The 12,130-nt window shown below is 37.1% G+C and overlaps 2 protein-coding genes across 6 annotated transcripts in view; one reads left to right on the top strand and one right to left on the bottom strand.

Moving 5' to 3' along the window:
• The window catches only part of LOC107704453 (centromere protein P), a 77,413-nt gene that overhangs the window by 23,066 nt on the left and 42,217 nt on the right, over positions 1–12,130 (top strand). For all 5 annotated transcript variants that reach the window (XM_016507380.1, XM_016507378.1, XM_016507376.1 and 2 more), the window contains exon 6: positions 3,548–3,644. In XM_016507380.1, the coding sequence (XP_016362866.1) occupies positions 3,548–3,644 (97 nt within the window). The remainder of the gene's footprint in view (positions 1–3,547; positions 3,645–12,130) is intronic.
• LOC107704454 (mimecan) lies at positions 4,508–10,515 on the bottom strand. The gene is made up of 7 exons (XM_016507382.1): positions 10,505–10,515; positions 10,175–10,411; positions 6,950–7,034; positions 6,615–6,779; positions 5,736–5,938; positions 5,443–5,535; positions 4,508–5,308 (listed from the first exon to the last, which is right to left on the bottom strand). The coding sequence occupies exons 2-7, from the start codon at positions 10,325–10,327 to the stop codon at positions 5,138–5,140; spliced, it is 870 nt and encodes a 289-aa protein (XP_016362868.1). The 5' UTR covers positions 10,328–10,411; positions 10,505–10,515; the 3' UTR covers positions 4,508–5,137.

Below are 12,130 nucleotides of genomic sequence, written 5' to 3'. Positions count from 1 at the left end.
TTGTGTTCTATTCTGTTGGTTTTAGTTTATTCTGTTTAGTCTTTTTTTTTTCGGCTGTATTCTATTTTCTGCTGTTGTCTATTGTATTCTGTTGTTTTTTTTAATGTATTCTATTCAGTTTGTGTTTTTTCCTTGTTGTTCTGTTGCACTCTGTTCTGTTGTTTTCTGCACTATTGTGATTTATTCAGTCTTGTTCTATTGTTCAGTTCTGTTAGCAACATGGTAATTATGCTAGAAACATGCTATCAACATAAGAATCATGTTAAAAACATGCTAACAACTTTCAGGCTAGACTATCTCAAGCAACTTCAAAGTTTGTTCACAGATTTTACCCATATATATATTTTTTCTGTTCTGCTTTGTTCTATTCTATTGTCATCTGTTGCTGTATTGTGCTTTTTTTTTGTTCTGTTCTGTTTGTTTTGTATTCTATATTTGTGGTAAAGCTCCTACAGAGCAGCTTCATGGCAGAAGCATGTTTTTTTTTTTATGTTGGTGGAGTAAACTCTCTTTCTAAATTATAGATGGTTGCTCTTCTGGTGCTTTAATGAGGTTCAGTCAGTTGAGTCCAGAAGAACACTGCACCCCACATAATGATGTGTGGATTTAATGTTTAAAAGTGCTGTGTTGACGGTCCGTAACATGTCCCGCTCATTAAACTGTCAACAAATGGCACCAGCAAGTCATTGACAGCCAACAGCACCCCACAGTGTGCACTGTAAAAAGTGAACGTGTGGACTACCTGAAGGGCACTCTGGACTGTGTGAATCAGGACAGTCTGTACAGGCAACTCCACCAGAGAGACCTTTGAATTTGCTTTATATGTTGGTTTAGAGTGATAAAATTCCTGTGGTCTGAAGTGCAGTTCTGTCTTCTATTATTACTTTAACGAGTACAGCACAACACTTCCCATTAAAGTAACACCTTTTGATGTTGATGTATCCAGCAATCCACAGAGAACACAGCCGAGATAATTAGAACGTTAGGTTATTTAGATTGTGTTGTACATCATACTTGCAATATACTTGAAAAGAGAGCTGAGGTCTGAATCTTCATGCTTGTGGTTAACTTATTCTGCTGCTAGATTTATCCTTTCATGTCAAACAGTATCTGTAGCTTTATGGTACATTTCCAAAGATTCAAACCAACGACACTCTGATTACCACTGATCTCTCAATCAACATAATATTACTTGAAATGTAAATGCATTACACTCATACATTTGAATTACCAATTAATTTCTTTACATTTCAGAGTTTTGTTTTCTAAAAACATGACTATAGGATCTTCTGTGGTTGTTCCACTTAGTCACAGGATTTTTTTGGCTGGGATGACAAATTTTGAAGTAATGCTGCTGTTTTGGCGGCGATTTGTTTGGGTCCTTTTCTAAAGTGCAGCTAGCCTCCTGGTCGCTGAATGTGCATCTGGATCATATTGTCTGGTCTGAGAGTCCTGGCACGAGAGAGTCGGAAAAATACTGGAGATAATGATTCTCGCATAAGTCTTGAGTTGTCTCTGCGACTCAGGAAGACGCATTTTATAACCATTATGGTCCATGTAAACTTAAGAATTTTTTGAGCACTCTTGTGGTCAGGTACATAAGTGGATTCAGGCATGTCTGGGGAGAAAGTTTTTGTGCTTTCATTACTGTATCCTCTATAGCTATGTTTGCAACTTTGGTTCTGTTGTTGATGTTTTGATTTTTGACAAGTGTGAAGTTTGAAACAAAGCACAACCACACAGGTTTTTGGAACCTATACGTTGAATATTAGTACATACCACAGGTTCTTCACAGCATAACCAGTCAAATGAGAAAAACTGAAGGGACAAATTTAGTGACATTATACAAAGCAGCCCAACATTGATTTGCTATTATCGGTCTATAGAGCGATCCTGGCATTCAGTATGTTTGGTCTGTTGAACTTAAAAGGTTAGCATTCTAGGACAGCGTGGTTTAAAATGACTTTTTCAGATTCAAGGTCCCCAATCAACAAATCTGAAATGCATATTATGGAAATTTGCCCAGATTACAAAATGAGATCCGTCGGCGAGGGTGATTTGTCTGGGGTTTCTTTTAAACCGCGCTAGACATCAGTCAATCCAGATGGCTGATGAATGTTTGTAAACTTTCAGCTCACCCAAATCCAAAAAATTTAAGGTGTACATTAATTGTCTGGTGCTTAGATATTCTCAGGGAGCCTTTTCTCCAACTCTTGCCATTAAGCTGCTGTCTTTTACTCTTGGAGTGGATCCATTTAGTTTTGAGAGACTTAACATTTTTCCATCACACATTACAACACCGGCCTTTCACAGACAAGACTCCAGAGTCATGGAAAGTTGCATTCTGTGCCAGTTTCTGGGCCCCTGGTAAATCTATGGAAAATCTCAAAATGTCTCGTAATGTCAGCCTGTGAATGGGATTAAACACAAATACACAGTTTATCCTTCTACATTGTATGCTGAATTTTACATCAAGGAGGATATTTCCCTGTCATTATTTTTTCTAATCAAATAATTTAAGACAGGGGTTTTCAAAGTCTAAGACAGTGGGCCTCCCTTTTGACACAACTTACCCAATGGCGCCCCCCTCCCCATGTTTTTCACATACCGCACATATGTTAACAGCTGAGCACAGCTGGCCACATCGGTGGATTCGTCGATCTGGAGTGCAAAGAATGGGCTGTGTCTGACTTTCTCCTTCACATCCTGTGCCATGTCTGAGATGCGCTGACTTATTGTGTTATCAGAGAGTGGAACAGAATCAATCTTAGAAGCCGCTGCCTCTCCTAGCATCACGGAACACAGGTCTTTTGCTGCCGGTAGAATTAACGTCTCTCAAGTGGTATGTGCTTTGCCTGCCTTGGCAATACGCAATGCAACGCGATATGAAGCTTCAGTGGCCTTTCCATTTAATTTGACAAAATCAAAAACATTTTCTGACCTTGAAAGGTTTGAAGTTTTCTTTGGAAAAATTCTGGAGGTTTTCCTGCTATAGTTACCTCAACTTGCTTGGTTTCAAGGTGTGCGCCGAAGTTTTGTGGGTCTCATGCTGTCATTAGCCAAAATATCTTGACAAACCACACATAAAGGTCGTGGTTCATCAGCTGGTCCTGTCCACGTAAATCCTAAACTCAAATACTGAATATCATATCGTCGTCTTTTGGGTTTAAGCCCTGAAGTTGAAGGCTTTGAATCGGGAGGTCTCAGAAACCGCTCCATTGTATTAATAGGCATATTCACAGCTACGGCCTTCTGGGTGAAACATTTTTCTCATATTTTTGACTTATTATTTTTTAGTATCGTTTAAATAAAAACATTGAATTATAATAAAAAATACATATAATAATTTAACTCAATAATTCTATTTTTAATTTATTATAATTTTCCCCCGCGCCTCCCCTGACATGCTCTGGCGCCCCCCTGGGGAGGCGCGCCCCACACTTTGAAAACCCCTGATTTAAGACAATCTAATTAGAATTTACCAAAGTGAGCAATACAATGTTGGGTGTTATGGGGTATTAATGTAACAATACTGTCTTGTTTGCAGAGTGGAGGACACAAAAGATCTTCTTTTGTTCTTCAGGACCTTGAGGACGTTCTCTGAGAGATGTGAGGAGAGGCGTCAAACGTTTCAGCACTTTCAGGTAACCAGCAATAGAAGCAGGGAATAAAGTGCTCAACCAAATATGTATGAGCACAAATACTTGAGTACTGAGAAGTGACAGCAATGTCAGTTCTCATTGATCATGAAAGAAATTGTGACTTTTATTGAAATCTAGTCACAGCTACACACAAACTTGCCAAAAAGGGACTTAAATTTAAATTTCTCTGATTGGTTGTGGCGCGATATGTCCAATTGGTAGTATTCAGTACAACTTTAGTAGTACAACTTTTGTTGTTGTTATGCTGATAATTTAATTTGTAATGAAAAAGTTTGTGTTTTTATAACTTTCATAAAAGCCTTATAATAAGTTAATACTGTAATAAGAAGGAATATGATTATTTAGACCAATGTGTATCCAAAACAAAGACACCTGATTTATTTAATTCCTTTGAGAAAAATATATATTTCAAAGATTCTACATGAAATAACAAAGTTCTCCACTTTTATTTCTCTTCTTGTAAGTAGAAATATGTATGTACTGTATATATCATGAGACTTTCATAAGTATGAGAAAGATTGCTGAATGCCAGATTGGGAACAAATTCCATGACTCGATGGCAGTGAAAGTTTGGGAATGAAGCCTTCGAGTCAGTATGAAAAACATTCCATTATTTGCTTGGATCATTGTGCTGTAATGGCTGCCAATTTGGCCAGTTAAATGGAACAATATTACCCCACTTTTTCCAGAAGTTTCTGTGTGCAAAATCTTTGGGTTTGATTGGTTTGCAATTTGCAGACAGTTGTTTTGGTCTCTTTTTGGAACTGCCTTTTTTTTTTTTTTTTTGCTTTAACTATAAGTCTGACATAGTTGTAAAAGATAAAAGCAAACTAGTCACAAGTTTTTAGAAAAAAAAAAAGTGTATTTGAACAACAAAAGCAAACATAACATGTTGATTTCATACAATGTTTTGCTGTACACTATTCATGTTTAGTTCACATATAGGTAGTAATTACACATTTAGCATATAAATAATATTCAAAACATTAAAGTAAAAGTCAGCTGGGAAAGATCAGTGACTTGGAAGTTGGGATGAGTTCCTTGCCCTCTAATTAACTTAGCAGGCATCTTAATTTCAACTAAAGTAAGACCATTTAACAGTATTAGAAAGTGTCAGAAATTCACAGAGTTCTGAGGAATACTAGAAGCTTGACTGCAGCTTTTCATGATCTCACATTTTTCTAAGCAGTAGCCTCCAGTGGTTATTTACAATGGATATGAAGTTATTCTTTCAAAGACTTGTGGTTCAGGTTCATCTACAAAGTAGGATATTTACAAAGAAATATCAAGAAGAAATCTAAGTGTTTGGGCAGCTGTTACATAATTAGATATATGATGCAGGTTCTCATGGTATTAACTTTTACACTTATCTGTGCTCAGGCACCAGGAGATTGAATGACTTTTGCTTCTCGGTTTTAATCATCATCATTTGCTATCCAAGGACTTCTCACTGGGGTGTACCTTTGATTCTGTTTTCATTGGTATCGCCCAATTGGCAGAGACTGCAGGCATATGAAACTGTTGGGGTACTGGCCGAGGATGACGGGATTTCCATCCATACGGATTTCGTTCATGTTGTGGCGGATGTAGTATGTGTTGTTACTTTTGCAGAAGGTGTCCACAGTCACGCTTGAAATGTTATTGTTCTGAAAACACAGCAAGAGAAGGGGTTAGAGTTCCTTCAATATGTTTTTTTTTTACATTAAAAAATAATAATAATAAAAGTATAATTTCTGTGCAGAAGACTTGTTAGCATGCAAAACATGTTCAGCTTTCTAACCTGTAGGTGAAGTGTGCGGACAGTCTCTGGAATGAGAGGAACCGCCTCCAGTTCATTGTGAGCAAGATACAGATGTGTCAGTTTGCTTAATTTCTGGAAGTCAGAGCAAAACAATTTTGAGAGCAAACGGTTAAAATAATAACAAATAAGGCTGTCTTTGTCTTGATTAAATCAATTCGGTAGGGTATTCTTTCTATAAATGAAAAAGTCACTTCAAAACATAATTCAAAACAAAAGGTTGTGCATTGGCTAGAAGTGTTTTCAAACAGGTAGTGTAATTTGTGGCTCTTTACCTTGAAAGCATTTGACTTGATTCCTTTGGTCCTCAGTTTGTTGTGATTAGCATTAAAGGAGACTAATTTCGCCGGTAGCATTGGTAGCTTGACCAGCAGGTTTTCGGCTAGTGAGAGCTCCTTTAGCATGGTAAGCTTAGCAAATGCACCCTCTTCAATCTCAGAAATTATATTTCCAGTGAAGTCGATTCTCTTCAGAGTAACTATAGTAGATGAATGGAAATGGACAGAAGAGCATTAAATTGATAATGTGAAGGTTAAGCGTCATATGTTAGACAGTTTGGCTCGGAAATTACACTCCTGCCATCCACGTGGTTATTTTTTTCGTACTTACTGCAGTTTTTGTTTGTTCAAAGTTTTATGCTCCTTTTAACTTTTTTCGTGCTGTCAAAAGTCACCTTATTATTGAGTGTTCCATTAGCATCAATTGTGAATACCTGATATATATATTCAACAAATTATCAAATAAACTTTTTTTAAAAGCCTTTGATGCATGAGTCCCCTAAAGGCCTCTAGCTAACTTTGTTGTACCCATGATGCACTGCTGCAAACAGAGTAGTTTACCACATTTGCAAGTTTTTGTCAACACACATGTTCTGTAGGATGTTGTGGTTCCGAAATGTGATCGATGTCTTTATGCAACGGAAAAACTCGCAATCTCTTGTGATCACATTGTGGTTTGTATATCATGTCCCTTAACATTTGGAAATCTTTTGGATGAAATGGATTCTGGATTGTTTCTGAAAAGAAGCAGCTGTTTGCCTCCTGCTCTCCTTAAGGGTAATCCCTGATCCTGTCCACAAGGATTGTATATTTTCCCCCAACAGAAAAGGGCGCTGAACGAGAATGCCAGAGCAAGTCAAGTCAGGAAGAACTCACCGATATCTCCGAAATCTTTGGCTGTTATCTTTTTTATCTTGTTGTACCGAGCGTAGAGGTAGTTTGTCTCCTTTGGCAGAGCAGGCACTGACGTCATATCTGGGTCGACCTCCTCACAGTAGACAGATCCAGTTAGGCACACACACAGTAAACAAGTTGGAAGGTCTGGAACATGTAGAAAATTGTATTAAAAACAGAAAAGTTAATGAAACTTCCCACTCACATAGACATAACTCATGAACAAATAAGAGCTCTTGTGAGCAACATGTGGTTTTTAAAATGAGCCCATCACTCATTCTTTTCAGACAGTTGACCAGGTGTCAGTTGTTCGTTACCTGAAGGGTCTCCTCCAGGCGGCAATGGGGTAGAGTCATCGGGGGTGTCGGCAGGCAGAAGGGCGTTGATGTCATCTGTCGCTCTCTGTAAAATGGCTTCATTAGTTGGTACATTTTTTTGACAAGAATGCCACATTCAGGTTGAACGTCAATAATTAGTCTTGTTTTTTAAAAAAATTCCCAGCCTTTGCATTAATGTTAAACAAAATAGTAATGTTCTGTTGTCATGTCGTTTCAAACCTGCATATGGAAGCCCATTTCTGCCACTAAATAAAAATTTTTCAAAAACTTAATTCGGACTTTTTTTTCTCACAATTGTGAGTTTATATCTCACAATTCTGTTTGCTTTTCTCAGAATTGTGAGATATAAATTTGCAATTGTGAGTTATGGGCGTGACGCAAGTGTTTTTTGGTAGTTTCAGTCCGACGCAGTTATCATTTTCACGTCCTGTGCCACATTGTTTAAATAGCAAATGCATTTGCGCCCATTTGTGCGCTCATGGGCGTGCTGGTCTGAAAACAAGGTGTGTTCAGGCGCATTGTTGGCGCGTTGCTATTTTGAGGCAACTGAAATAGACTGCACCATTGACCAACTAAAACCTGGTCTAAAGTCAATGGCGCAGTAGTTTTTTTGTTATTTAAAGAGCGCGTTAGTATAGGCGGGTGCACAACGCACTTACACTCTGCTTATTACACACACAGGGACGCACAGCAGCACACAAACATGCCAAATATTACAAATTAAAGGATTGCAATGTAAAAGATTATTATTGTGTAGGCTACATAAATATAAAAATGCCTACATGTCATAATGGATAGTCATTGCATGTATCAGAATTAGGCTACCTATTTGCTCGCGCACGAGCAGATCCGTTTCCTCATATGGAGACGCGTTCTGTCTTTGCGCTTGCAAATTCTGCCGTGTAAATAGCAAATCCGCCATGGCACAAGCGCAACTGGCTCTTAAAGGGAATGGGAGATGAGACTCTGATTGCACGTTATGCCCAAAAACACACCCATTACTCATTAAGAGAATAGGGACAAACCTTTTAGACCATGCACTGGGCACGCCGACCATTTTTCCCGTCGTTGAACTAGCAAAAGTGGATTTGGACACGCCCTAAGTGCACCTGCGCCGTGCGCTTTAGACCTTGCGCTTAGATCATTAAAATAGGGCCCATAAAGTCCAATTCAGAGGGGAAAAAAGACAAACTGATTTTCTTTTCTTACAATTGCGAGTTTATATCTCACAATTCTGACTTTATAACTCGTTGTGAGAAATAAAAACTCAAAACTTTTTTGTGAGATAAAAAGTTGCAATTACCTTTATTTCTTTTTTTTCAGTAGTGGAAACGGGCTTCCATACCTGTATGACCTTCTTCTGTAGAACTCAAAAGGAGGAATTCTGAAGGATGGAGAAAGTCCTGTGTATTTGGTTACAATGAAGGATAACTGTTGGATAAAAGTTGTCATAAAAGAATAAAAAAAAGTGATGTGAGCTTTATTCGGGGTCTTCTGAAGCCATTTTGAGAGCTTTACTTGAAAAAAAGATTGACATTTATCTTATTCACTGACAGTATTTCCATCCAGTGAACTATTTACCATTGTATCTGGATCATTTAGTAGCATTCGGAAACATGGCTAGTTTTTCAAGCACCAAAAGACTATTTTTTGTAAATAATTTCTTGAATTACTTGAATTTGTACCTTTTCATCACAGAAAACTTTTGTATTGCGTGAAAATGAATTACGTGAAATAAAGCATGAGTTTTTTAATGAAACTTTTGAGGCACTTTTGCATCCTTTTTGAAGATTTGAAGCTTCAAACCCTGTTCGTCATCAATGAATGGAAAACAGTCATCTCCTTTTGTGTTTCATGGACGAAAGAAAGTCATAACATGAGGGTTTGTAATGACATGAGGGTGAGAAAATGATGACAATTTATTTTTTGAGTATACTACTTTTACATCCTGTTTATGAATAACTGTCATCTCTTTGGGCTTGTTGGGACGAGCATCTGTTTGAACCTGTGTGTCTTCAGGCATCTGTTAAATCACCCTGACAGTGTCTGACCCCATGAGTTAGCGTGAAGCTGTGGGTGGGATAATTTGAGCCTGAGGGAACTCCTCTAGAACAGATTGCTGACTAATCAGACAGCTTCCACACAGTGCCGGGCAGCTGTTGAGTTGTTTATTTGAACAAAGCTGTATGGTTTCAAAACCATCAGTTAGGGCTGTGCAGAAAATCGCGTTCAAAATCGGCAATGAATCGCCTGCGATTTTGAACGCGATTTTGTGTAGCTTGTCAGTGAACTACAGCTCTGTGTAGTAAATGCCGCTCCATCTGAAAGCACGTACTGGAGATTTACTACTAATCACAGGACTTTACTGACGAGATGCGCATGAAAATCGCATTCGATTTTTTGCACAGCCCTACCATCAGTATATGGAAGTAATCTGATTTTATGGTGGAAATGTAACATATGTAAACCTGTAAACGTGTGGTATAATTTAGTTAAGCTAAAGCAAAAACATTTTAAAAGTCACTTAGCTTACTTTAAATGTGAATAAACGTGTAATTTTGAATCATTAGTTACATAGTACAATATTAATTGTATTAATAATCAGTAATAATTGTTTTTTGAAATTGCAATGCAGTAAATTAATAAACTTGATACTGAATATATTTGACATGTTAATCTATGTGTGTGTGTCTGTGTGTGGTAACACTTTAGAATGGGGAACATATATTCACTATTAAGAGTTTTCCCTGAACAAACTCCTAATTTGCTTCCTAATTAAGGGATCTAAAATATGGCCATGCAGAATAAGGCATTAATATGTGTTTTATAAGTACTAATAAACAGCCAATATGTTAGTAATATGCATGCTAATAAGCAACTAGTTAATAGTGAGAATTGCTCCTTAATAGTTCGCATTATACAAATTTTAATGAAAGCAGTTTATTTAAAACATTTATTGTAGGTCATTATGTAATTATAATAGATAAAATTTTCGTAACTATTTTATATGTTGCATTAGATTTCATGTGTCATATATGGCTTAGTTAAATGTTGAAGTGGGAACAAGCAAAGTCAATTAAACTAAACACAAATTAAATCAAATTAACCCAAAATTAAAATGCATATATAAAATGGACAAGCAGTATTTAGTTCTGTCAGCCTTTGCATAAGATAACAATCATGGAAGAAAAACAGAAAGGTTACCTTATTCCTCTGTGCCCTTACATCGATTTCCTCAGTAAGTGCTACATCCTCCAGTCTGTGATGCCTGTGAGTGTGATAGTGTGCACCAGATGCTGAGAGCACCCATGATGCCACTATGACTGCTGATATGAGCATTCTCAGCCGCGTTCCCATTGTATCTAAAGACTCTGGGATGTGTTCTGCCACGTTAAAGAGCAGAAGCGCAGTGCAGGCAGTGGTTGGCTATTTTCTTGGTGCCTGTGAGTAAAATGTGATCTGTCAAATCAGGATTTTAAGCCCCACCACAGGCTTGCCAGAGGAGATCCTTAAGTGGGAGTTTATGAAACAGACCTTAACCCTTCACATTCCCATCTGAACTGTTCAGGCCACTGTGTCTCCTGCAGGGTTTGGCCATGTTTGTGGTCCATTGGAAAAATTAGTTTGTAAAAGAGAGCAGGAGGCAATGAAAAGGACTTAGTTTTGCTTTGGAGATTCTATGTATGTTGATTTCTTGGAATATTGAGGCATGTTTGGCTCTTCTTAGCGCTGTATTTTTCTAATTAATCTGTTTTGCTTCTCAGAGAAGCAAGAAAAGCAACAAGCAATGGGAGGACAATGTTAACAAAGAAATGTGACAGGGTATTAGGATAGATCAGGTCCAGATTCTTTGATTATAGTTGTCCATCTCTCAATAGCCTTGTTATATTGTTCATTTTACTTTTGACTTTATGTTGGATCTTTAGGCTTTTCCAGCTTTGATAGCATTTTACAGTAAATTCACTAGAATCACTCTACAAAGAGTAGCTTGGTTAGATTTGCAGGAATCTGCAAAAACAATGGTAATTGGGATAGATACCAGGACATTAGGATAGATCAGGTCCAAATTTCCAAATTCTTTGGTAATAGTTGTCTATCACTGTATCTGAACTGTGATTAAAAATGTTCAGTTTGTTTGTGTAATTTACAAGTTTGCCTTGATACATTTAATTAAAACCAAAAGAACAACAGAGCTCCTCTATTAAACAGACACTTTAAGATTAAAGTGAAGAAAAACATGTTTAATAGGAAACATGCGACCGTTTTACTCTCTTCTTGCACCTTAAGACACAACGAAGGGCCCCTCGAAATAAACATGTAAGAGATGAAAATAGAGAATGAATAACATTACAGGTGTGTTAACAATTATGCCAACCTGTAAAAATTTTCTGTACTGGGAAATGGGCCAAATACTTAGAAATGTTTTTACAGTGCTGTTCCTCTGTGGTTCATTTCTCCATCAGGGTGGTTTCTTCAGCACATGACTTGATTTGGAGGATTCCAAATGTTTAAATGTGATTCCTCTACACTAAAAAACTGGAGTGTAAGAATGTGCAAAAATACTTATTTTTATTATTGATTAGTCGGGGTTGTGAACCGCTAGTCCGTCACGGAAGTCTGTATAATTAGTAGCAAGCGACCACAGTTGATTTGAATGATAATTTATTTGTCCAGTGATTTTGATTAAATTTAATAATAATTTTTGATATTTTAACGTAGTTATTGTTTTGTAATATCAAGTCTTCCAATAAATGCCGCCATCTAGTGAGTCTTTAAAGTATAGCGCCCAAAAATGGTAATACGTTACAGTTTGTTCAACAAGATGTTTATTCCATTAAACTAATGGGCTATCATTATATTGGCATGCAGTAACATTGCTGTATTGTTTATTTTTCTTTTTGCTTTATGTTAGATCCTTAATTTTTTCTGGCTTCAGTAACATTTACAGTAATTTCACCAGAAAACAAGAGTTTTGTTATTTATTACATTTGCAGGAATTCACATGCATTGCAATGCAGTGTATTAGTGTAGATAAATGCTTTATATTGTATTTATGGAGAGAAAAGTGACATTGTGCAAAAGAAAAAAAAAATGAATCTGTACTTTCCGTACATAGCAATTAAATTTTGGCCACATTTTATGATAATTGAGATGCATTAA

The sequence above is a fragment of the Sinocyclocheilus anshuiensis genome, unplaced genomic scaffold (assembly GCF_001515605.1).
Source record: "Sinocyclocheilus anshuiensis isolate Anshui unplaced genomic scaffold, SAMN03320099.WGS_v1.1 scaffold1546, whole genome shotgun sequence".
Lineage (NCBI taxonomy): Eukaryota > Metazoa > Chordata > Actinopteri > Cypriniformes > Cyprinidae > Sinocyclocheilus > Sinocyclocheilus anshuiensis.
The sequence above is the reverse complement of the archived record's forward strand: the minus strand, read 5'-3'. Positions and strand labels throughout refer to the sequence as shown.